The sequence below is a fragment of the Pomacea canaliculata genome, linkage group LG8 (assembly GCF_003073045.1).
Source record: "Pomacea canaliculata isolate SZHN2017 linkage group LG8, ASM307304v1, whole genome shotgun sequence".
Lineage (NCBI taxonomy): Eukaryota > Metazoa > Mollusca > Gastropoda > Architaenioglossa > Ampullariidae > Pomacea > Pomacea canaliculata.
Genome location: NC_037597.1, coordinates 19384078 through 19408209, shown reverse-complemented (window position 1 = coordinate 19408209; position 24132 = coordinate 19384078). Strand labels below are relative to the sequence as shown.

Here is a 24132-nt window from a genome sequence, read left to right as displayed (position 1 = left end):
GCGCGTACGCGTGTGAAAGTGGAGGATGAAACCAAACCAGATTTCTATACCGCCCTTCTCACAAGAGGGTTAATTCCCGAGGCCTCGGGTGCATTCTAGTCCCCTTCTCTCGAGTAAATCAATGTATACTGATGCTCTCTGTCTCGCCATTCTGACTTCATAGCTTTTTAAAAGCAGAATGGCCACCGTTACAACAGCTTACAGGCCAGCAGGTCCATGCGTACAATTCATTTTCTTATTTCCCTTCTGCTGCTAGAGAAGAAAGGAAAACCAATATACGATCGTTTAAATCATAATGCATTTGCTAGAGGCCTACACGACGGGTCTCTGTAAAGAAACAGTAAGGGGGAATAATGCATGTCCTACTACAGACTACAAGGGGGCATAATGCATTCGCTACTATAGACTACAAGGGGGCATAATGCATTCGGTACTACAGACTACAAAGGGGCATAATGCATTCACTACTACAGACTACAAGATGGGTCACTGTAAAGGAACAAGGGGCATAATTTATTACGCTCAAATTTTTGTAGAGCCTGCAGGTTGTGTTTAAGAAAGTACGGGAGACAAGGGATATCGGGGTGGGATGCGACCCATGGATTTACAATAGGGTGGAAACTGGTAGCCACTGTCGGTGCATTGCGCTACGCGTTCGCCCGTTTTGTATCTCTTCTGGGAGACGAACCTGATCGATTAAAGATCTGGTGAGGTGCAATTGGTGATTTTTAAATGACGGAGCGAAATCTTGTTTCTCCAAGTCTGATCGAACAACACTTATCCTCTCTCTCTCGAAACACGTCTGCAGATATCACTAAGCACAGAAATGTTATAACCACATACATCAGAATTGTACATGGATGCGCTTACATGGTAAACTCTGCATTAATAGAGTAGAGGCCATTATGTTAATTAGGCATGTCTGTGGACAGTTGTAGCGTCACAGGTTCTGTATTCAGTCATGTGAAGAAAACTCCACTCCACTCGACCTTTTACTTGATATATTCACTTATCAAAACGATCATTGAGAGGGTCAGCTCATGTGATGTGGCCAGAAGTCGGATTTTTAAATTTTGTGTCAGGTAGCCAGTTGTGAGCCCGTTAGATTTTGAGTGATGAGACTTGGCCAGTTAAAGATTGGGAGGTGAGGTTTGGCCAGTTGCTGGTCTGTTAAATTTTAAATGATATAGCATGTTAGATGTTGAATACTTTTTTTCAGTAACCATCTTAACCTTTTTTTTTTTTTTTTTTTTTTTTTTTCGAAATGCCCATGTTTCAAAGACTCAACAGTGAGGCTCTAATGATAAAATTAAATTTTGACACATTGTAATATTTTTTCTTAAACTTTTCTGTTACTTTTCATTATTTTGGCGATCTTTTTTCCAAATATAAATGGAAATAGTAAACCCCTTTAAAAATGCACTTTTAAGGACAACCTCACGCTCGTTTACTTTTCACCCACTTCCCCTCACATACTCATCTAAGCGGAAACCATTGACCCTGCTGATGGACCGTGCAGCTGCTTTTTAGAACTGGGAAACCAGGTCAGGGCCAGTCCGGAATGCGGTCTCTAAGGTCAACAGCGAAACATAAAAGCCGTGGGATCAGGGTTCAAAACAAACGGTTGCCGTCATCTCCCTGCACCCTCCCCTCACATCCCCGGCGGTCGCTGTCTGTATGGCAGCAGGATAGAGGAGGGGAGGAGGAACGTGCTCCCCTCGGCCACCTTGTACAAATGGTGTACATGTTTGCCTAGCCTTGTAATCGAGTACGGAAGAGCTGGGGTAGGTCGGGTTTCCAAAAGGAAGATAATTGTCGGTTGTCGGGTTTCAGTTCCGAAAAAAGGAGTGGGAGGGGGGAACAAAAGTGGGAGAATGTGAGGAAGGGGGAGGACGGACAGATAGTAGTTACGTAGCCAATCAGTGTCTAGAACTGAGGTTACGGAACCAATCAGTGGTCAGGAAGCAGACAAGTACTCCTGTCGGCAGATGCGCACGGCGAACGAAGCATGACTGTGCAGGTAAGCAGGCCACTGGGTCGGCGGGATGGCGGGACGAGCTAGAAAGATGCAGGTAGATACAAAGTCTCGCCCTGTCCCCCCCTTCTACCCGTCCTCACATTCTCCACCCGCTGTCTGGCTGGTGATATGGGGCAATGCAGTAACTCATGCAAGTCGTAGAGTGCTGAAAGGTCGCAGATGAAGAGGGAAGTAGGACGAGCACGTTTGAAAGACTGGCGCCAGGCTCGTGGTGGTGTTTTCACGTGACAGTTTGCCCCCGCCCACGTGACTTTTTTTGTTGTCTGCACTATTGCTGTCATTGTTCTTGCATTACGCCTTTCCCGCCGTCCCTTCCCACATTGCCAATGTCTCTTTGTTGTTGTTGCCTTAGTCTTAATGTATATATCTTGGCCTTGTTTACAGAAACGCTTTCGCCACCACAGAGGTAACGCAGTGTGGGAACGGACTATGTAATGCCCTCGTCCAAACTGTTAGCTCAGGATAAGGAGATAAGTCTTTGTTCAAGTCTTCGCTTTAATCAGCTTTTTAGGCCGTATACATTGGCAGGTTTTATTGTCCCACAACATTCTTCCTTGTGGTTCACGAGGCTGTCCAGTAGACATCTCTTAGTCCTCGAGTCGAAAGCTTTCCAGCTTAAAGACTTACTATAGTACACTCGTTTTTTCACTTGTTTCTAAGCGTCTAATTACCCTCTGTGGTTTACAAACATTTAAAGATCGACACATTGAAGAGCAGCATTTGCTCGGATTTTGTAAATCACATATTTAAAAACACTCGCGCTCTCTCGGTGTTTTAGCTCGCGTGTCCTCCACGTTCCGGAGCCTACTTTTACATGGAAACTCAAAGTTTCTCCCACCCTTACCCGCAGGTACCTCCAGGGCTCATCTGATGCATCGGGGAGCGAACAGAGAATCTCAGTCACCTACTGGTGATCGAGAACATGCTTCGAGAAATCATCAAAATTTATACCTGTGTTCATCAGGAAATGAGTCTAACATCTTCAGGGAAAGGTATTGGGTGCGCCCAGTAGCGTAGTGGTTAAAACGCTCGCTTGTCAGCATTTCTGTGAGACAGGGTTCAGATCTCGTCTCGGGACACCCTCTGTATATGACATCAGAACGCACGGCTGGACGTCGGAGGTTTTCTCCGGGTACTCCGGTTTCCTCTTCCCTATAGCGCGAAATCACCTCAAGGTGGAAGCACTTTCCTACTAAATAGACCAACCAACCAACCAGAGAAATTCGTTTGATTGATTTGTTTATTTAGGTGAAGGAACATTCTCAACTGAAATATATGTAGGTGAAGAAGAATATGGTACCAAAAAAATCTGCCAAAATCATATTGGTTCATCCGGACAGAAGTCTTTTGTCTTCAAATAATATTGATTGTTTGATTGAACCAAAATCAATCCTGTTAATCTGAGTTTTCAAGGGAAACTTATTTATATCAATAAACTGTGTTCTGTTCCTAGTTTTTGACCACGTATTCTTTATTAAAGTCGTGGGAGTAGTGTTAGCGACTAAAGAATGTCGAGAATTCGGGTCACCTAGGACAGAGATTCTCAACCTGCCGTATCCCTAGGGGTACGCGTAGCACCGGTTGAGAACCACGGACAGAGTCCTAGACCCTTCAGCGCTTGCCAGCTGTTTGTAATGGCCCAACTCAAGTTTTTGAAGGAGCTGCCGAAAAAGTCAGATTGTTGTTCGCGGTGCCGAATATTTTAGCCTGATGAATCCTTGATCTCTCTGTTGTCGAGGTTTTTTAGAATTTACTCTGGTCTCAGATTTCCTTCACCCACTATCACTCTGTCCCCATAGCGACCCTCCTAAAGATATCAAGACGCCATTTCATAAAGCACCTCACAAAATTGCACGAGTGAGATTTTTTCCCACAATATTTATTTTACACATTTCATTTCTCTTTGTCTTACTCATTATGTGTGTCCCTGATATTACGCTTGATACAGAACACAGTCGACATCTTTCTAATTGACATTCCTCCATTCTTGTATGTCGTCTGCTTTGCTTGTCTTTTTTGTGTTTTGCTCCAAGAAGAGGCCGTCACAGAGGGGAAGTAAGTCTCAGGCGCGTTTTCACAGGAACCGAAACCGAACTAAACGTGTTCTGAAAGACACAATTTCAGAATAAATGGTGGATAGTTTCTACGTCTGCGACTTTTTTAAAAATTATTATTTTACAACGCATAATTTACGACAGTCTGCGTCTGTGATTAATTCCTGTGTGTCGTCTGCTTCTCCCGTCTTATTCTTCCAAACTTGCGAATGTGTCAAGTGGATTAGGATTCGAAGACTTTTAGCGTAGCATAAAGAATTTCCTAGCCCCTACTGGATTTGTCCAGGTCATTGTGGTCTTTGCGCGGGGTGCCCTAGCTTTGAAAAATGTGTGTCACTGGGTCAACCGTCTGACAAATAAAGCCGGTCGTCAGATTTCGCCGTCGAACCTTTTTGCTGTTTGAACGATTAACATGACAGGCTGCATCGACAGGCTGCATACTTCGTGCGGCGGCCGGCGGTTGTGCTGCGCGGTACTCGCGTCTGCGTCTGGAAAAAATGCACAGATACCAGAAACAGTTTTTGTGTCTTGTGTCTGCCGTTCTCAAACAAACAAGTAGACAAATAAATAAAAACCCCAAACAATGGGTGTACATTATCTTTCTCCTCCTCCTTTTCTCTCTCTTCTTGCTGCCTCTGTGATTCATTATATTTAATACAAATACAACATAATAATAGTTCAGACTAATAGGTGTTAAATTACATTGTCACACACGGCTGCAGAGGTCATCCTTTGTGGCTTTTTTTTTTTTTTTTTTTTTGTTAAACCTGTTGCTTGCATGTGAGCAAGAGGTCAGAACAGAGATAGAGGTGGGAAGAAACTGGAGTACACGAGAGAAAAACCCTGACGGTCAGCCCTACGAACTGGTGTCCCGAGACGAGATCTGAACCCTAGAACTTTCACTGGAGGGATGATAAGTGTATCGCCGCCCCTTTTATATCACTTCCAGCTGTGTGAGCGACATCTGGAGGATCGTGGAGAGGTCTTCCTCCAGAAACAATTCACCGCTGTGAAATGACCAGGACCCGGATTCACGTCGTCTGCAGCTCACTTCGGCCAAACATGTAACCTCTGACTCCATACATCAACTGAGTCCATCGTGAGCAAGATATATCATGCTGTTGCAGGTGTTACTGCAATGTCTCCCCATTCATAAATTGAGGTTTTCAGATCCCCGTTGAAGTTGTTGGGAAGGTTTTATCGATCAGTCGCATGAAATAATGCGTATCTATGTACGTTTATTAATATTATCGTGATCTTTTACTGTCTAGAAACTGCTGTAAAATATTAGTGCCACGTACAGATGCACAACTGTCGTTTGGTTATTTATTGATGACAAAAAGTAACGACAAAATGTCAGCTTTCAAACGTTTACATTATTACAGATATTGTAAAACTGAAGTCTGTATGACAGAGAAGACAGAGGAGGGTATGTGTGCTCGATCAGCCTGTACGTGGGGTTACAGCCTGGACATAAATTTCAGCTCCATGAACAGTTTCAACATGCCATCGTGATGACCGAAACCTCCACCACTGCGCGTGCGCGAGGTCTGTCCACTGAAACTCCCGCTGTCGATCAACTTGAGGCCTGACAGCGAATTTTCTGATTTCTCCAAAAGCTGTCTGGCCCTGATGTGTTCTCAACTGCTGGCTCGGTGTAAAACACCCATCACCCTCCCCTCACAGGACAATCTCGTACCAGTTAGTGACCTGGCCGCGTGCGAGATGCCCCCTGTCTCCAGTCTTGTAATGAGCAGGCAGAATTTATTATAAGTTCTCTTTTTTTAAAACTTAGGTTGACTTTATATGTGATGCAGTGACGTAGGCTGTCAGCAAGGTATTTCGGACACTGTTTCTGAGCTTTTATTAGTATTATACCAGTCTGTATTCCGTCTTGTGCATTTCTGTGTAGATGGCTAGAAGTGTAGCCAATCCCCCTCCACATTTTTTTTTAAGTCTGTCTTGAAATCCTATGCCATCTTTTCCATGACTGATCTTGTAGACTTCGGATAAGGGCCTGTGTTGTGTTTGCAGCTTGACTTTGAGAAGAGGGCATATGATTTTTGTTTTTTGTTTTTGTATTGTTCCTATCTTTAGGGCATCAATCGAGTGCTTGTGTTAAATATTTTTCAGCTTGTCGTGAAGGCATCAGCCGAGTGCCTGTCTTTGAGGCGCTTTTGGCTTGTTTTGAGGACATTAGTCTGTCTTTAGTATTTTGGGATCCTTGCCGATCTGAACTTGGTTCATGAGGAACAGCGATCAACGCCGATCCAAGCTTCGTTCTCCACTAAGAAGAAATGCTCTTCAACCTCTTTCCATCACTCTCGCGTTCAAACATAGGTTGCAAACTAAGTTCTTGGAGAAAAAGTTTCTCGTAATATGCGGTGAGAAGCAGCCGATCCTGGCAGCTAATTGGCTAAACCCGCTGTGGGTGTACAGCTGTGCAGTATTCCCCTCTACCAGCTGCCAGTCCTCAGATAGAAGGGTCTTGTTTTGTAGCTTAATCTCGCAATGCCACGTGAAGACAACGTAGCTAGGCGACGATCCGCCTACGTCTCTCGTTGTACGGGTTGTGACGGGCTTGAACTGCACTACGGGTTACTCTGACCTGCCGCCTAGCGCCATCAGACTTTTCTCTTTGTGAGCACCTCGGTGCATATCTAGCATTGGATTTCATTACTTAAAGTGCACGCAAGTACGGAGGGGAGAGAAGCGGGGAGGGTGCAAAGCTGAGAGGGGCGGGAGGCGACATTCCTCTTGCTCTCCAGTTGGGCAACTGGTACTTGCTTATTGTTTTACTGTTGTCGTTTATTGTTTTGCTGTTTGTTGTGTTTTTGTGAAGCCACTGTTGCAAAAGTGATTCTGTTTCTTTTAAAGTCATGGGTTCGATGCTTAAAAATTGGTTAAAATAATGCATGTCTAAGATTTGTTCCATGGTTTTTCTGTGTTTAAGATTTTTTGGGGGGAGGGGGAGTAATTTTTTTTTTTAGCACGCTACATAAAACACCCATATAAGTAAAGAGTTGATATTTATGTCAGATACTGGGTTATGGATAGATTCCGAGGGTGATTACAAAATGTGCAGACAAAATAAAGGTGGCTGTTCGCAGGCGCCTCCCAACTCGGTGGAAAAAGTAATGTCGCTGGCAGAAACCTCGCTGCACTCGTCACCCGAGAGTAACCGATACACTAAGGTCACGTGACTAGCGACTAGCACTGCTCGTGTGTCTGTCTCTCTCACGGTCACGCGGTGCACATCAAGAGAGTTGTACTTAGAGGTCTAATCACCTGCACTTGACGAAGGTACGGTACCGCACGTCCCCGCCGATGAACGTCAGCAAGAAATGAAAGCCTGGCCAATAAATCACACCCTGGTTGGTCCTCGTCAAACCTGCGTCACTGCGCGCGTTTGTTTTCATGCGCGTGAGTGCGTGCATGCATTCGTAACGCAGGCAGCTGCTTTCTAAGTGCAAAACATTGCACAGAGATCACAAATGACAGTGTGACATCACAGCAGGACCGCCGAATCCACCCCATGCCCCGGGGCGGATGACTTTCATGGACCCCTTGCATTAATCGTTCATTGTAATCGTTTATTATTTTGACAGTATATAACAGTGTGCATACAAGTTATAATTTGACTGGTGATATCTATATTTTGTTTAGTAACTTAATATAGACAGCAGATGTTAGGAAAAGTGCACGCAACTCGGACCTACAACACTGCATGAGCTCTGAACAAGTGAGTGAGTGGTGAGTAAATGAAGGAAAATGACGCAAGAAGATAAAACTACTCGCACCCCGTGTGTAGGAAAATGTCACCAGTGGACGTAAAAACTCAACGGATTCAACGAAGAGTAAAGACAGTACAAGGTTTATATCCTTCCCCCTTACTGCATTCGTGGTCGTCACAGATTTGGGTACAACCATTGGAAGCAGCAGTAGCTTTAGTCGTTGTCAAGCTTTAAATCGGTTTTTTTAAAGTCTAGATTTATTTTTCCTCGTGATGCCTTGTACTTTTGCTTTTTGTTAAAAAAAAAAAAGAATTATTGACCAAGGCCGGGCTCCCTCCACAGTCGCTGGCCCAAGTACACTATCCCTCCCTGCCCCTCCCTCTTGTCAGGCCTGCATCACAGAGGCTGCAAGCACTTTGGCGGGCCCTGGACTGGTTTACAAAAACAGTTTCGTCGCGGAGATTGGGATTGGGGATGGCGAGGGTGTAGGGGGGAGAAGATTATGGATGGGACCAACTGCGAGACTCCATCAAGATCCGTCACCTTATCCCAAGCTCCTAGACATCCGCCAGGTTCGTTTCTCGACTGTCTTTGCAAACACATCGTGACATCACAACTGCACACAGATACGCCTAATTAACTTATTACAGTCTTAGCTCTCCCATTCCCGGGTACCTAGACACCTAGTCTCTGTTGTTGACCTCTTTCTGTGCAGTCATGTTTGCTGAGTGAGATCGTATTAGACAGTCGAGAACGGAAATGTAATATGCACCGAGCTTTACTCAGTCGTTAAGAGAAAAAAAAGAAAACCCACTCGTTGCACTCAGCTAAACTTTTAGTTGGTGGAAATAGATATTTTCGCACTCAAATGCTTTACTTTTCCAGGCAGCGTTTTAAAAAATAATTATAATGATTGGATAAAGCTGAGCACAAGATATTATTTTCTCAAAGTTGGTCGAATATCCCTGTTCTGTTCGCAAGATACAGTCCACACACATCATCATGCACAGCAAGAGATCAACAATACAGACGTCAGCATTGTACATGGATACATTGAGGTTGTGAAGGTTTGTGTGTGGGGATGTCTGTAGGCATATATCTCGAGAATGGAAGTGAGTTATCTGCCTAGATTTGGGTGGAAAAGTTTTTTGTACAAAAAAGTACCCAGTCATTAGCAACAAAAATCCATCCCATCCTACCTGCAAATAAACAAAAAGGACTGGGTTGGTCCAGTCTGACCAAATATTGGAGCATTAGTGAGGTACAGGGCGACTCGCACCACGGTTGTAGTGGCCAACAACCGACTGTTGCCGAGCTGTCGACGAGTGCGATGAGTTTTAAGGAGGAAACTTATGATGGCTTGTCATCGTACGATCGCTTCCTCCTTGACGCTAACTGCAATAAAGAACATCATCGTACCCTCGACCTTTACCCCCTGCTCCTGCCCCCTCCTAAACCCCACGGCGAACGCAGCTGTGACACAAATACGTCAGTGAAGCCTCTTAAACCTTTTGTAAAAATCCCATTTAAGGGGGAAAACTTAAATTTTAAATGTCTGTATGTACGTGTGGTTTCCACCTACCTTTCGCCAACCCTTCGCCCTCAGATTTTTTTTTCTTTCTTTTTCTTTGCTTTTATGGGGGGAAAGGGGTGTTGACATATTCAGTTTTTGTGCTTTTCTTCCTTTCTCCTTCCGAATTAAAAAAAAATCTCCCCACGGATTTCACTTACAAATGAAGGAGTTGTATACATTTACTTATTTTCGTTTCAGTGGCCCAGTTCTCTTCTGTACGCAGAATCGAGTTTGCTACAGGCATGTGCCACGTTTACTCAGCGGTAAAAAAAAGCAAACTAAACAAACACTGATAGTTATCATCAGTTGGAATGGTTTTATTTTGTCTCAGCGCTTGCATACCGTCTTCCCAGCACCATTCGTGTCATTTTAGCCCAGAGAACAAGTGAGGAGGGTGTCATTGTCGCCAGGTAATTAAGGGATTTTCTTGGTAATAATCGGCGAATTGATTCAAATAATTCGGTCTTTGGCTTCAATTTTTATTGATGAAAATAATTTACTGTTGTTGACTTATTATTAACACTACCACCATTGCAGTGTGTAGCAGATGACAGGCAAAACAATATCCTTGGAGCCTGCACCACCACGAACTCTTGACCGCCGCAGTTCGGCTACATGGGTTCACCGCCACCCAACACTGTCACCTCCATTAAGTAAAGCAGTCTTTGTTTGAACATAGAGGCTCTCGGTCTGTTGAGGACATTACACCTGTTCTCACCTGCATTCTACTTCACGATGAAACAAGCCGACCCCTTGATTTATTGCAGTGAGTGCTTGTGGGACATTTAATGAATCAGTTCTATTCAGCCTGGGGCGGAATATATTTGGGGACTGTCACGTTCGGAGGAGGGTTTGGGGAGCACAGATGTGAAAGTCGTATAGTGCAACCAGAGATGATCGACTAATGTTCCTTACACAAGTTGGAGGTGAGGGGCTACTGCTGACAGATTATCTATTACTGTCTCGAGCACTGTAGCAATTATTCGGTTTTTTTAATCCAAATCGGTCTTTTTCGGAATGAAGTATTACAATCCGAAATAACATTTTTTTTTTCACTTTGATTGCCAGTTCCCACGAAATACTTTTTGAATTTCCGGAATTAAGTTTTATTTTTTTTCTGTAGACTGACGGGGGGATGATGTCAGAAAGCAAACCTGCCGTTTGAGATGTGGAACGTTAGTAGCGAGGTCTGCCTGCCGAAATGTTGGTCCTTTGGGTACAAAGCAATAAGTCTTTTTTTTTGTGGGCCTTTCTTTGTCACCGGTAAAATACAGACTGCGCTAACATTGCAGGGGCACATAAACCACAAAGGCGCAGGTGAGAAAGAAGCCAGCACTTTTCTTTGCCCCTCCCCTCCCTCCCGAATTTTAACATTTTGAGGACAAGACCCTTGGCTCCATCCCGTTCTGCTTCTAAACGTGTTTGGAAAGATTACCGGCGGAGTTCAATCCACTCCTTTACTCTCGTTTTCTCTCCTGTTTATTTAACGAGTTTGAGAAAGACGTGGGCAAGGCAGGATAATGCAGCTGTACAGTCTTCGCTGCTTTTTTCCTGAGTAGTACATAATTTATAATTATATCTATGGTCCCAGGGGTCGGCAGCTCCGCGAAGTCTAGACACTGTTTCATAAGTACGGACTGGACACAAGATGCTAACCCTTAATTTACCCAGGGTACCGCCCCTACGACCAGAACCGAACTTATTGATGGGAACGGGTGAAGAACTCGGCGTTAGCCGCTAGCTTGCCACTTAGCCTAACTTCTGATATTTATTTATTTTTAAAAAGTATTTTAGGGGACTTGTAGGCATTAGCCATCCATCTATCTACCATGCACCCGACCTATTCATTACCCCATTCTTTCTTTCCTCTGAATGCGACCCTCTGGTGTAATTCTCATTCTGCCGACTTAGAAGTGACTGTGTTTTCAGAGGTGAATTTTTTTGCTATAAAGGGCTATGGAAAAAAGTGGGAATACTACAGAAGAAGAATTTTCTGCGTCAGGAAAGTCTAATTTTCCCATAGGTGCTTCGTCCATTGTTCGCTGATGTGCTCTTCCAGGTGTTCAAAGGTGCGTGGCATCACAGGCCTTACTTCTGAGTTCGTCTCGGCGTTTTCGGCAATTTCTTTTTTTTTTTTTTTTTTTTTTTTTGTACGCTAAGTTCCGTCTAAAGAATTTATATTCAGGTCAACGGTGGCTCAAAGTTTCTTATCTGTACAATGTAAGTACAATGTAAGATGTTGTCAGACCCCCAGTTAAATCTTAATCCTTTTTTTTTTAGGAGGGGGTTAGTAGGGGGTTTACAGACTCCAAGATCGAACTGTTGGTGATTCCATCCACCAGTTAAAAATGTTAATCAGTAATGTAATAATTAGCGCCATATTTTTGTGCATATGAAACTGCGTGCCTGAATTCTACTTACGCACGTTTCTGGGTGATGGGCATCATCATCATCATCACCATCATCATTTCTCACCTCCATCGCAAGGTCGCCGCAGGCCACTTTGTTTGCTGCCGTGTCAAGTGTGTGTGTGTGGATGGGTGGATGCGGAGGAGGGAGGAATGGGGCGCGCGACCAGCAGCACCGGGCCTCAGTAGTTTGCTCGCTAGCGCTCTCTGTTGTCTCGGCCATGTGTAATCAGGTGGTCACGGAGTCCACTGAGGCTGGTTCGCAGGCAGCGCTAAGTGGTATACAGCTATTTCCCTTTGTCTCAGTTGGCCATTTGTCACGTGGCCGTGACGTTGGCGTTTGTCGCCAAGAGCTAGTCTGGGCTGCCGCGCTGAGAGAGAACGAGGCTGGTCCTTCTAACCATCATTGTTTGCCTGTAGACACTGTGTTTCAGTTTCTGAATGTCTGGGATGGTGTGTATAAGGGGAAGGGGTATCTTCAGTATCTTCACACTCCCGAGACAATCCCAGCAATAACTGGACAGGATTTCGAAATTCCATAACTCAAAAAAATGAATGTAACATATCGTCAGATCATATTTGTTAGGTTTATGACTTCGAGGATTTTCACCCATTTTTTTAAAGATTGGACAAATTGTGACCATTAGCTTGAATTGGTGACATGCAGATTCATCATCAGCATGGGAAGCCTGTAACTGTCATCATTCTCTGGATGGTACCTGTCCCCAAATACTCAGCACGTTTCTTTTTTTTTTTTTTTTCATTCCAACCTCACTGTCCCCTTCAGTAGCGAGTTTGTTTTTATTTATTATTATTTTTCCAATGATTTCCCCTCTCAGCATCCGACGAGAGGTTTCTGCGAGACTCGACCCAGCTTCAGTCAGTCCAGTGTTAAGGAGACCGGCGTGGGAGGGTGAGGGGTGGCGCTATCACAGGTAAGGTGCGAGGCTGTGGCCAGTACAAAGGTGTCACAAGTTTGTGACGTAACGAGTGAGTGCTGCCGCCTTTTCTGCCATCAGTCGGCGTGCGCGTCTCTTGTGACGTCACATCCGTGTGCCGTGCGCCTGCAGCCTCACGTGGGTGCAGGTCTGGGACTCGAGTTTCAGACCTTTATCGTGTGCACCTAACGTAAACTCACGACAAATGAAGGTACTGCATCCGTTCCCTCCTCCCTCTCCTCCTCCTCCTACTCCTTTTTTTTTTAATTCTCCTGAAGCGAGGAGTTAACTCGAGTATTGCAGACAAAAGAGCAGATGTGCGCTTCCTGTTCGTACGTCAAGCGAACGCTTTTTAACTTTTTCCGTTATAAACGGCCTGTAGGCGGCCTCTTGTCGCTGGCGCATTGGTGATTGTAAATTGTGTCGCCGACAAGTGAACTATTTGCGTGATAAAACTGGCGGGTGGTCCAAGGGCATGTCAAACGGTTGAATAAATCTCTGGTGATGATTAGTGATGTCCCTTCACTTTTACTAGGCATGCTCCATCTCGCTTCATTCGCTGTACATGTATGTCTGTATATATATATATATCTATTTACACATATGTGTGTGTGTACGCGCGCGCGCATAGTTCTGTTTTATCTTTAACTTTTATATAAATTTGCAGCTGCACGGTGGGGTCATACTCCCTACGATTTTGTCGTATATCCTATGAGTTTTGAGGGAATTAGTCCCATTAAAACGAGAAATACGATTTTGCGGATCAAGAAAGTGCGATGTCGATGTCAGATTTTCTCTATTTTGCTTCCTTAAGCAATCATTTAGATTACCTTGGGTATTGAAGGGCGAACACAAGATTACTTAAGTCAATGAACGGTTTGATGTTGCGGTCTTAGTTCATTTCAGGAAGTCTACTTTCATATTATTCTTAAACATTTAAGATCTCTGATAATTGTAGAACGATGGCATTTGATGGATTGACAGATGGCATTTGATGGATTGGGGTTTTTGGATTGAGCTCTTGTGCTCAGTTCTGGTTTCCTTTTCGTATAATGGCTCGTTGGGCACTCCATTGGACATGCTGGATGCTGGAAAAACATCCCTTCACTCATTTGAATCGTGTAATCGTTCTGTTAATAAAATTTCAGGTCTTTGAATGTCTTTTCCTTTTTCCTAAGCTTGATTTTTGTAATAATAAAAAAAAACCTGTTTGAAATGGTTAAATTTGAAAAAGATTTGGTAAAGGGTATTTTAAAATGTTGAAAATCATAATTTCCTGTCCCCCCCCCCAAAAAAAAAAATCGTAATATTTATTGCTATTATTGCCTTAGTACATGTGTGAAGCAGACAGAAAATTAAAAAGAAGCGTTCGTGGGGGTTATTACCTGCCTTGTGTGTGTCTGTTTATGTGTACTAATAAAAAATACATGATAATGACCATTATCATTTCATCTATCATTATCAGAGCATGGATGCGCTGGTGTCTCCTGCTTGTGTTTGTGTGCCTTGAGGGACCAATCGGAGAGCGAGGCAAGAGATAAAAGTTTTTGCAATGTTAAAAACAGCAGCAACAGCAGCCACTCGAGATCTTGATGAAGGTCAAGGGTCATACTCAGTGGGTGGGTTTTTTTAAATATTTTAATTATTATTATTCACGCAGTCTTTGTATGTGAGCAATGAACGCAGAGATTTTATGACAAGTCCGCTTCCTGTTGGCCAGGGTAGGATGCGGTCGGCGTCATGTCGTGCGGCCTCCGTCTCTTGTCGGGCAACGCGTCTCCTGCTGCTTAGCGCGTGGCGCACGTGTCGGGCCGACTGGTAATCCAACCCTCACCCGACCCCCACGAGCCACAGTCGGTGTTGTCGTCGAGTTTGATGACGTGTAGAAGTCGTCAAGTAACGCTTTCATCTTTATGACGACGGTGTCGCTTCTTTATCCGATTTTTTTAATGTGTTTGTGTTGCGGTTCTTTTTTTTTTTTCGCTATTTCGCGGCAAATTTTTCTGGAGTGGGGTACATGACACTGTCTTGGTGTAGAGTTAGGGTGTGACATTGGGTGTGACGTGAATGCTGTGGATAGGAGGTGTCAAAGAGCATTCTACCGAGGACAGTTTAATGTCTCATCTTGGTGGATATATATATATATGTATTGTATAAAGAATAATTAAATGTCTGACCCAGCTGTTGCATCACTTCTTGTCTTCTACGCCGCCGCCAGTAGTCGCCTGGGCAATGAAGGCAGACGGGCGAGAACAAATCCTGGTTTGTGAAGCGTTGGGGGGGGGGGGGATAGGGAGTAAGGTGAGGTGGCAACGGGGTCGGCGACCGAGAAGGGGAGGAGGGGAGGGGATTTTTTTTTTTTAAAGTAAGAGCAGGAGACAGATTGGCGCCCAAAACCTGATCAAGGTCAGGCACGTGGGAGGGGAAAGCAAGAGAGCTGGCGGCGTTGTCCCCAGACTTGAGGTTTGTTTGTCTCATGCGGTTCGTGGCCCTTCTCCTCTGCCTCCCACGTCACTTTTTTTCTTCCCCCATCCTTCTCTCTCTCTAGCAATGCCAGGGGTCTGTCGCGCGGCTGGGCACGGCGCGGCGTGTTTGGCTGCAGCTTGACGTCAGCTGTACACTTGAACAAGTTGGTCAAGGCTAGCGGCGAGCGCTGTGAGCAAACGGTGCAAGGAATCGCGCGCGCTCGCCGCCACGAAAGAGTTCAAGAGGAAGGTTGGACAGCGGAAGACGCAGACTCACGGCTCGCGAGGAACGGGGCGACAACGCTGGTGACTGCGCTGGGACGCTTTTACACGCACAGGGAGGGCAGTTGAAAGCGGAGGATATTTTGTGGTTTTGTGGAGTGATTGTTATTTTCACTTTCAATTAACAGCAAAGAAGAACGTCTGGTGGAGAGAAATCGATCTTCAAATTTACGGTTACCAAGGAAACGAGACTTTCCACTTTTCTCCAGAATATTGTCTTGCGGAAGGTGAGAGCACGTGACTGCGTGTCTTTGACAGTGCCTGCTCAGGTGCTGGATGCTCAGAGGTAACACCTCCCTCAGCATCTCACGACGACAGAACTATCAGCCAACGATACTCAACAGCAATTTTTTTTAACCATTCCAGGGTTGAAGCACGCGAACAGAAAAAAAAACAACTTCCGAAACACCCTGAGTGAACGGAACTTTTTGTGATAAGGTCTTCGGGGATTGGAACGACTTCCACACTTAAAGAGGCTTTAAGAGCTTTTTTAAGAAAAGGAAAGAAAGAAGGGCAAAATATAAAAAGTGCAGTCAGCGTGCATTTCGTGAAGGTGTTGTGAAGGAAATGTGAGTGCTGCTGAGGGATGATAAGACAGTTTGGTGTTGACTCACTACTTTTGACTTTCTTCCTGCACAGGCCATCGTCTCGGCCCCTGCTCCCCTCCGCTCCGGTGTTCGAGTCAGCGAGGAGGACAACGAACGTCACGGAAACAGGATGAGAACGCGTGCACCCGAATCGTCGCGTGGCCTCTCTTGGAGACGCACGTGCTAACGGGAACCGAAAGTTGTCAGCAAGTACATACCAGCACTTTAGTTCCTTTAAAAAACACATTTTTTCAGCTACGGAACGAACAGATACGGAAACTGGAGAGAGAGAGAGAAAAAAAGAAGTGACAGCTTGCAACGTTGCGTGCAGCTATTTGCAGGTGTCGCACAATCGAAGATGGGAATGTTAAATGATTGACCAACGTACTGCTGACGGAAGTTCTGCGCGCTCTGTCGAGCTTGGGCGCCGTAACTGCCTTCATCGTTTGTTTATGGCGCACTATAGTGGACCAGCTGCTGCCCGTCAGTGACATTTTAGGGAAGTTTGATGGCGATGAAAGCGGTTTTGAATCATATATGTCATTGCTGGAAGTCGATTTGAGCTGAACGTTTCTTTTGTGTGTTTTGTTTTTGTTTTTTCGAGTTTTTTTGGTGTTTAAGAGACGGGCCCGAGAATCGGCAGTTGCATCAGAGGCGTACGTGGCGGAGATTGTGCTGAACAGTTGGGGAGGTAATTTTCGAGACCACGCGACTTTGAAGTTTAGTAGGCGTTGAGGGATGTCACGTTGAGTGTCGGCGCAGCCCGATTTTTATTCCGTCACCCGACCAAAAAAAACCACCAAAACCTCCCAAAAACCCAACAACAAAATCTTGCCAACACCAAACGTCGCAAGAATGCTGATGCAGAATGGCGGGTACCTGCCACCCAGCCTGTATTACCCGGAGCATCTGTACTTGTCGCACCATGCCACTCCGCCTCCGTCCCACATCGACGTCGACTACTTTGGCCGCGCTGACCAGCACCTGGCTCACCATCACCACCATCACCACCGCGCGGCGCAGCCTCACCCGCAGGCCTACTATCCCAGCAACAACGGGTACACGCCGCCGCACCCACAGGTGCCCGCAGCAGCCTCATGCGCCTGCGCGTGCCCACCCGTACCTTTACAGGAGACCTTTCTGCACAAGATCCTGACAGGCCAAGGCTACGAGAACGCCGCCGTGCGCACGGACCACCACCATCATCAACACCATCACCATCATCACCACCAGCCACTGGGGCTTATGGGCAGCCTTAAGGTCAACCCCTACCATCCCAGCGATTACGCCATGGCGGCCAGCTGCTGCTACGCGGGACTAGCGGCCCTGCCCATGTCCGCCGCTTACCCTGGCTCTATACCCAGCATCCAGTAGCACAGGCCTTTTGTGTGTTTTTTTTTTAAATTATTATTTTTCCAGGTAAAAATTTGTCACGTTTTTTTAGACGGGGATCGGGAGGGTGGGAATAATGGTAGTAATGTGTCCGCTGAGGTTTTCAGGTTAGGTTGAAGAGTTTAGAAACAGGAAAGGCTTTGGCAATGCGGATTGTAGGTCTAGAACATTTCTTAGACATTCCGTAGACCTGGTCTCTAAACAGATTCTGGTGAAACTAGGGTGCAAGAAGCGAGGTGGGGTGGAGAGCAGGGAATGGCAGTAAAAACGGGGAAAATGTAACTATGCTTTTGGGAGATCAAGCGTCTCTTTCGTCCCCTGCCCCTCTCGCCCCGCATCGCACTGTTATCTCCCTCTCTTCATCCCACCTGTCTTTTTCGGCGTTGTTAGCAGAAAATTACTCAGATGCATACTAGATTTATTTGCAATAGTTTTTGTTGTGGTACGTAACTTATATTATAAATTCACCACACCCCCAGTTTTTCTTTAAGCTTATTAAGATTTTCTACTTTCCATGCTCACTTCATGTGAGATATGGGGGAAAAACCTGTATCTGATTTCTGAGAACTGTTTTTAATGTTGCTGTTGTGACTTAAGGAAGCATATTTAAATTGCCCAGCTAAGTTCATGAAAGGGTATTCAATTCTACATAAGGAGTAGGTACCTTCCGCAAGCAGGGACGGGTTTCGGGGCAATAACTACCAGCATCAACCAGCAGGCACATTCATCAGAAAAGCCTCATTTATCTTAACAAACGCGCCAAAGCTTTTCAGCAAGAATAAAGTTAGGCTGGTTCCAGCGCTAGAATCATTTGTGAGATATTGGTTGTAAGGTTTAATTAACGGGTTAAGTAGAACTGTTTAAGCAGGTGTGGATGTTTGTAAGTGCTGTGAAAACAAATTGAGAAAGGTACTGGTTAGAATTGTAAATAACCTTCCACAGAGTTGAGGATTGTTATTATTCGTAGTATTACTGCTGACTGAAATATCTGTAAGGTCATTAGCTTCTTGAATGAAAGCTTTTTCTTTTTAATTTCCGTTCCCAGGCGCTAATACTACAACTACGGCCGGTGCCTTTTCATAAAGCGAATTTTATGGTACAAATCTTTTTGACAAAACTTGTTTGCTGCATTATATTCATTTCGATAAAGCAGTGATATCTACGTCTGGCTTGTTTTAAGGAAACATTTGCCTAAATGTGTACTTCGGGTCAGCCACATTCTGCTGCCTTTTCCACACTAGGCAATATGAACTTGTAAGGCTGTTAAACTAAGGGAAATAACTGCTGTCATCGAGACATACACTACAGAGTGCTCTCTCTTTCATATTTTTTTTTTTTTTAAATCTCAAGATGCTTTATTGATGTAGACTGTTTTAATCTGCACCATTCATCATTCGGGCCATCTATGGAGTTGAAAGCATAAGCCAGTCATTTACAAATCATCATGGCTTCGATCAATCGAACTATCGATTGGCTTGTCTTTTCAAAAGAAATGGTGGTCACTCACACCCAGCATTCTTAACACTTGAGTTATTGTCAACAATGTTGTTATCAACAAGTTCGAATAAGGGAGGCATTTTGTTTTGGGGTGATCACTACTGAATGTTTTTTGATAGTTTTGTTTTTGTTATTGAAGTGCAGTTTTTATATTTACAGGGTTAGATTGTATAGAATATTAAACTATTTGATAATCTATTGAAGTGCAATGTTGTTTTCATTCACAGGGGTCTTTCCCACGATCAGACTTTTCTTTCAAGGTTTACTACCCAGTCAGTGGTGAGGTGCAAGACAGCAGGATTCCTGGATGATCATTTCCAACAGGGTTTCATAGCAGTGAAATCTCTGGTGCTGTTAACTCTGTGAATCTTCTCACTGTGCAGCATTTATTGTAGCTCTCTACATGTACATTTACAAGTCTTCTTTTCCACTGTCATGGAACACAGAAAACTCACCATTTTGAGCAAGAAAACAAGAAAGACTGAAAGGAAGTGTATGTTTCCACAATGTTATCTGCAAGACAACTGTGTTTAAGCGTTAAAAGGAAAAGAGTTTACTGTGTAGCTTGGTTGCTGATATCCAGCAGTACACTGAGGGGATTTTAGTCATTTGCTCTGTTTTGTTTTTGCTGACCTAATGTCTTATGTTTTCATTTTGGGGTATTGTTGTAGCTGATGCTTTTTCTCCTTTTGCCTAACTTTAATAGTTCAGGAAGAGGCTTCAGTAATGTTTACACAACAGATCAGTTTTTTTAAATACCTGTTGCAGTTTCGATATATCTGCTGTAATTAAGGAATTTTTCAGAATTGATTCAAACCTTCTAATATAGATATATTGATTTAAAAACTTATTGATATACTATATCTAAGATTTATTGTAGATGTGCCATATGTGGGAAAAAAAAGTCTGCAGTTCAAATTTCAGCCACTTTCATTTGTGAATGTAGCAACATATGGATGAGAAATGCAAAAAGATCTATGTCTTTGATAAGTACATCTATAGATGTGCCAACATAGATATGCAGTTATTTATGCACATATTCTCCAGGTGCAGAAACTGGAAAAGGCATGTATGTAGGCACTCGTACATCATCACACTTGCAGATGTTAGATTTTTTCATGTATTGTAAATATATTGTAATAATGCCCCATGAAGTTGTAAAATAGTATATGTATCCATTATTATAATTAACATTTTTAAAGTGTCTTAAATGGCTTGCTGGTGATTACAAATTTGGATCTGTAAATAAAGTAGGTATTTTTAACATGAGTCTCCCCGTTTTTAATGAAGTTACTTTCTGCTTGGGCAGCATCAAAAGTTTCATCAATCTTAGTTACAATTTCTGCACCGATCAGTAAAATGTTGATATTGTTACTGTATGACAGATAAAGTATTTCCTGACAGCACATATATGAACACATTTTACTGAAGTAAACAATCTCAGACTAAACAAAACTGGACTTCTATGATCTTCATTTTAAGCCTGTGTGATAAATTAACAAATGAATAAATAAATGAATGTGTCGACAAGTGACAGACTGAACCTTTCTTAGTTAAACATTCAGACATCTATTCATGCATATACTCATGTAAATCTAAACATGCACCATCCATACATACATATAGCAATCTGGGTTACCTGAGGTAAAACAGATATCAACTTTGGGGGATTAGCATAAAGTATTAATTTAATATTACATCAATATAATGTCTGCATTAGTCTATTAGCAAGCCAGGGTTTGGTCAGTATGCCATTTTAGACCGAAATGTTGCCAGCAATAAACCAACATGATGTCATGTTTAGAACCATTTTCATGTAGGGACATGGTTTAGGTAGCATCGAATGGGCTTCAAATATTGGGCTAATACAGCATATCCTTTCTTCCCAATAAAATGGAAATTATTTGTATCAAGCAATAGGTTTGGTACAGAAAGTTTAATCATGTAAAAAATATTTCAGATTAGCAATTACTTTTTTAAAAGAGCGATTCTGTAACAATTAGAAGTATTAACTGAAAGAAAAACAAAGGATGCTGCACAAAACCAAATGATTGAAAGCAAGTGGTAATAAACATCAAAAGGTAGTTGTGATAGAATTATGAATAACGCAAAAGATTTAAACTTTGACGTAGGGTATGGTACGCCTGGGATCATTTACAGCATGTAAGACTAATCACTTGAGAAATTTGGACAAGCTAACAAAATTGCTGACTTGAAAAAGAATTGAATTTTTGTCTGAGATGGCCAAAAAGTAAGAGATCGATATCTAATTTAAAATTGTAGTTTGATATTTTTTGCCTGTAAATTGGCTTCATGGCTGTTATATTGCTCAAGCATTTTAATTTAACTCTTCCTGTACAGTTCGCACCCACAGATGCAAACGTCGCTAAAGCTACGACTTAACCACATGGGTTTTGTCCATATTGAATGATTCAACAAAAAATATTAAACTGACTCATGTCAATCACTACACACAAATAAAAGTATATGAAATAAATGGTTCATAACGTACAATGTAAAATTTCGTCCATTACATTGCCAGGGCTGCCACTGACAAACATAAATATATCTTTTGAACAATGATATTGTTGTTGACTGAAAATATTGTAGTAAACTATTATAGTTACAATTACCCATTGCTGTGCTGAGATTGAGTCAAGCTCAAGCACTGGCGAACATGCCCCCTGTACTAAAAATTGATCAAAATGTTTGCAAATATAGTTTTTAAAAAAGTAGTCCTGTCCAAATTCCAAGTTTTCCAATGTTGGGCTTCCATAATCATATTCATGACAGATCAAAGTACTGTCTTTAGTTGAGCTGTATGTTCAAAATCAAAATGATTTCTAACTTGCGTGGACATATTTAAAAAAAAAAGACTTGATTAGGGTAGACTGCTAAGTGAAAACTTTACAACAGGACAAAATTCCAGGCATATTAAGACAGACATGGGTGAATTACATGGCTTATTCTGCACACAACGCTGGATACAGATTTTTTACTCCTTATCCAGGGTTTGCTTTATGAAATGTTTCATGGCCAACCCAGATGAGCTATGCAGCGACAAAGCTAACGGACAAAATCTGTGCTCAGCTGAAGATTGCTCCATGCTTAATCGGGTTTTTACATCGGCTTATGCATGCTTCAAAGATCTCTACCGCCCTCTCTCTCTCTGCGTACGTCAGTCTGCGTCCAGCCACCAATATGTTGCCATAGCAACGCGATCGTCAATGGAGTTGTTAAAAAAAAAACAACCCTGCCAGTCTCATCTCATTATGCTGCTTCATCATTACTGTCAAATGTCCCGGTCGAAGACAGAATAAATAACGGAACGCTTTATCATTCAGGTGAAAACATTTACTATTTTATCATTATTTCGTATCAGGAGATTACAAACAGGTTAATTTTATCTTTCAGAAATGTTCTTCAAGTTTCTAACTTTGCTTGAAGATTACGTTAAGATGATAAAAACTGATGAAAAATATCTTCGGAGATATGGGGAAAAAACTGTGCCATGACTTATAAGTTATGGTTTCCTTGGGTTACCGTACACAGTCCGGTCAGCTCTTCAGTGCTTTCGCCATTGTGAGACAGCAGACCGTTACGTCGGCAGCCGTGACCTCATTTCACTCACATCTTCGGCAGTAGTTGTCAAGACACAGGAACCAATTACAACCCGCTAGCTTTTAGTTTTGTGCTTCGTGAAAGGGATTTCAGCCACGTTCGGGGCTCAACCTCATCTAAACTGGCGATGTTCGAGGCGTTTGATGGAGTCGTGAGTACTGGATGATCCTGCCTTCCGCAGACAAAAGAATTCCACGACAGTTGCATCCGCTGACTGCACGATGGGCAGAACTTGTGACAGCACTGCGGTGAAACCAATTACCGAATATGACTGGCTAGTCAGATAGAAGCATATCCACTCCATCGTTAAAACATTGTGCATAGTCGGCAAGCTTTCTTGTTTGTGTCTTTCACGCGTGAAAACATTCTTTAAACTCTTGTTGAGTGCATTAACACACAATATGAGTCACCTGACAGGACAATGAAAAGCGTGCCTTCCAGCTTCACATTCACCCATTTCACAGTGTGATGTACGAATATTGAAGTGACAGAAGCGGATCCCGGACGAATGACTGCTCAGATCTGTTAGTATTATTGAGAGTTCAATGGAGGTAACAACAGGAAATGCCGTGTGGGGCCTGTCGTCTGCACAGCTCCTGACCTTTCTGACCCGCGCTGGGATTAGCAGCGGAGGAGTGGACTCCGTTTGGGGTAAGTACATGTCAGCAATAACTTTCCCTTTTCAGACTGATAATGATTGTCAAAATTAATAAAGTCTGTATTTAAACAGAGCTGACAGCAATGAAAAATGTTCTTTAGCGACTAATATGGAGATTTAAAAAAATGCGCCAAAGCAAAATGTTTGTAAACAAAAGTTGCCTTGCACTCTGTGAACTTAAGTTCATGCTGTATAACAAGGTATCTTTGCTCACTCAAAATGCATTATTTTTTATAGATTATATGAATTGATATGCATGATCCATGTTCATGTGTGTGTGAGAGATGCTTCTGTCACTATTAGATTGTGTATACTTAGAAATAGTTATTTATTGATAGAGATGACTATGTTTTAAGTTGTAGAAAATTTCTAAATAGTTATCTATTCATAGAGATGACTTTATGTTTCAAGTTGTAGAACATTTCTAAAAAAAGATACCAGATTTGCAGGGTCACAACATAATCAGTGTCAGTAAATTAGGTATTCTTCTAAACATTTGCCTGCATTTTTATTTCTTACAACAGTAATAGGTACCAAGATTAAATATTAGTAGTGTTACTAATTTCTTTTACAATGTATTTGAGTGCAAGAGATGATTTTACAACAGCAGAGCAGTTGGAATGCAGATATATGTCTCTCTCTTTATTTATACATAAAAATAACAAAAGCATCGGAGTCCTTAAAACCTAGAAAAATCTCAGCAAGCCATTCCATATTTGAAAATGACATGAGCATAATAAATTCAGTTAAATAAAAGTTAGACTGAAAATGCATGATTTTTATGGCATCGAAGACATTCATTTAAAACTAATTTTAATCTGTAAGAAACAAAATTCCACGTAGTTTGCATTTCATGTGCATATTTTAAGGCAACTAAAAATTCCT

At 42.9% G+C, this 24132-nt stretch overlaps 1 protein-coding gene across 2 annotated transcripts in view; it reads left to right on the top strand.

Annotated features, from left to right (window-relative positions):
• The window catches only part of LOC112570008 (DNA polymerase epsilon subunit 2-like), a 43075-nt gene that overhangs the window by 14609 nt on the left and 4334 nt on the right, over window positions 1-24132 (top strand). Inside the window, exons 1-2 of one of the 2 annotated variants that reach the window (XM_025248167.1) lie at window positions 15052-17498; window positions 19196-23240. In XM_025248167.1, coding sequence (XP_025103952.1) covers window positions 23135-23240 — 106 coding nt within the window. In that variant the 5' untranslated portion in view covers window positions 15052-17498; window positions 19196-23134. Of the gene's footprint in view, window positions 1-15051; window positions 17499-19195; window positions 23241-24132 lie in introns of those variants that run through there. The other variant, XM_025248166.1, reaches the window with a different exon arrangement.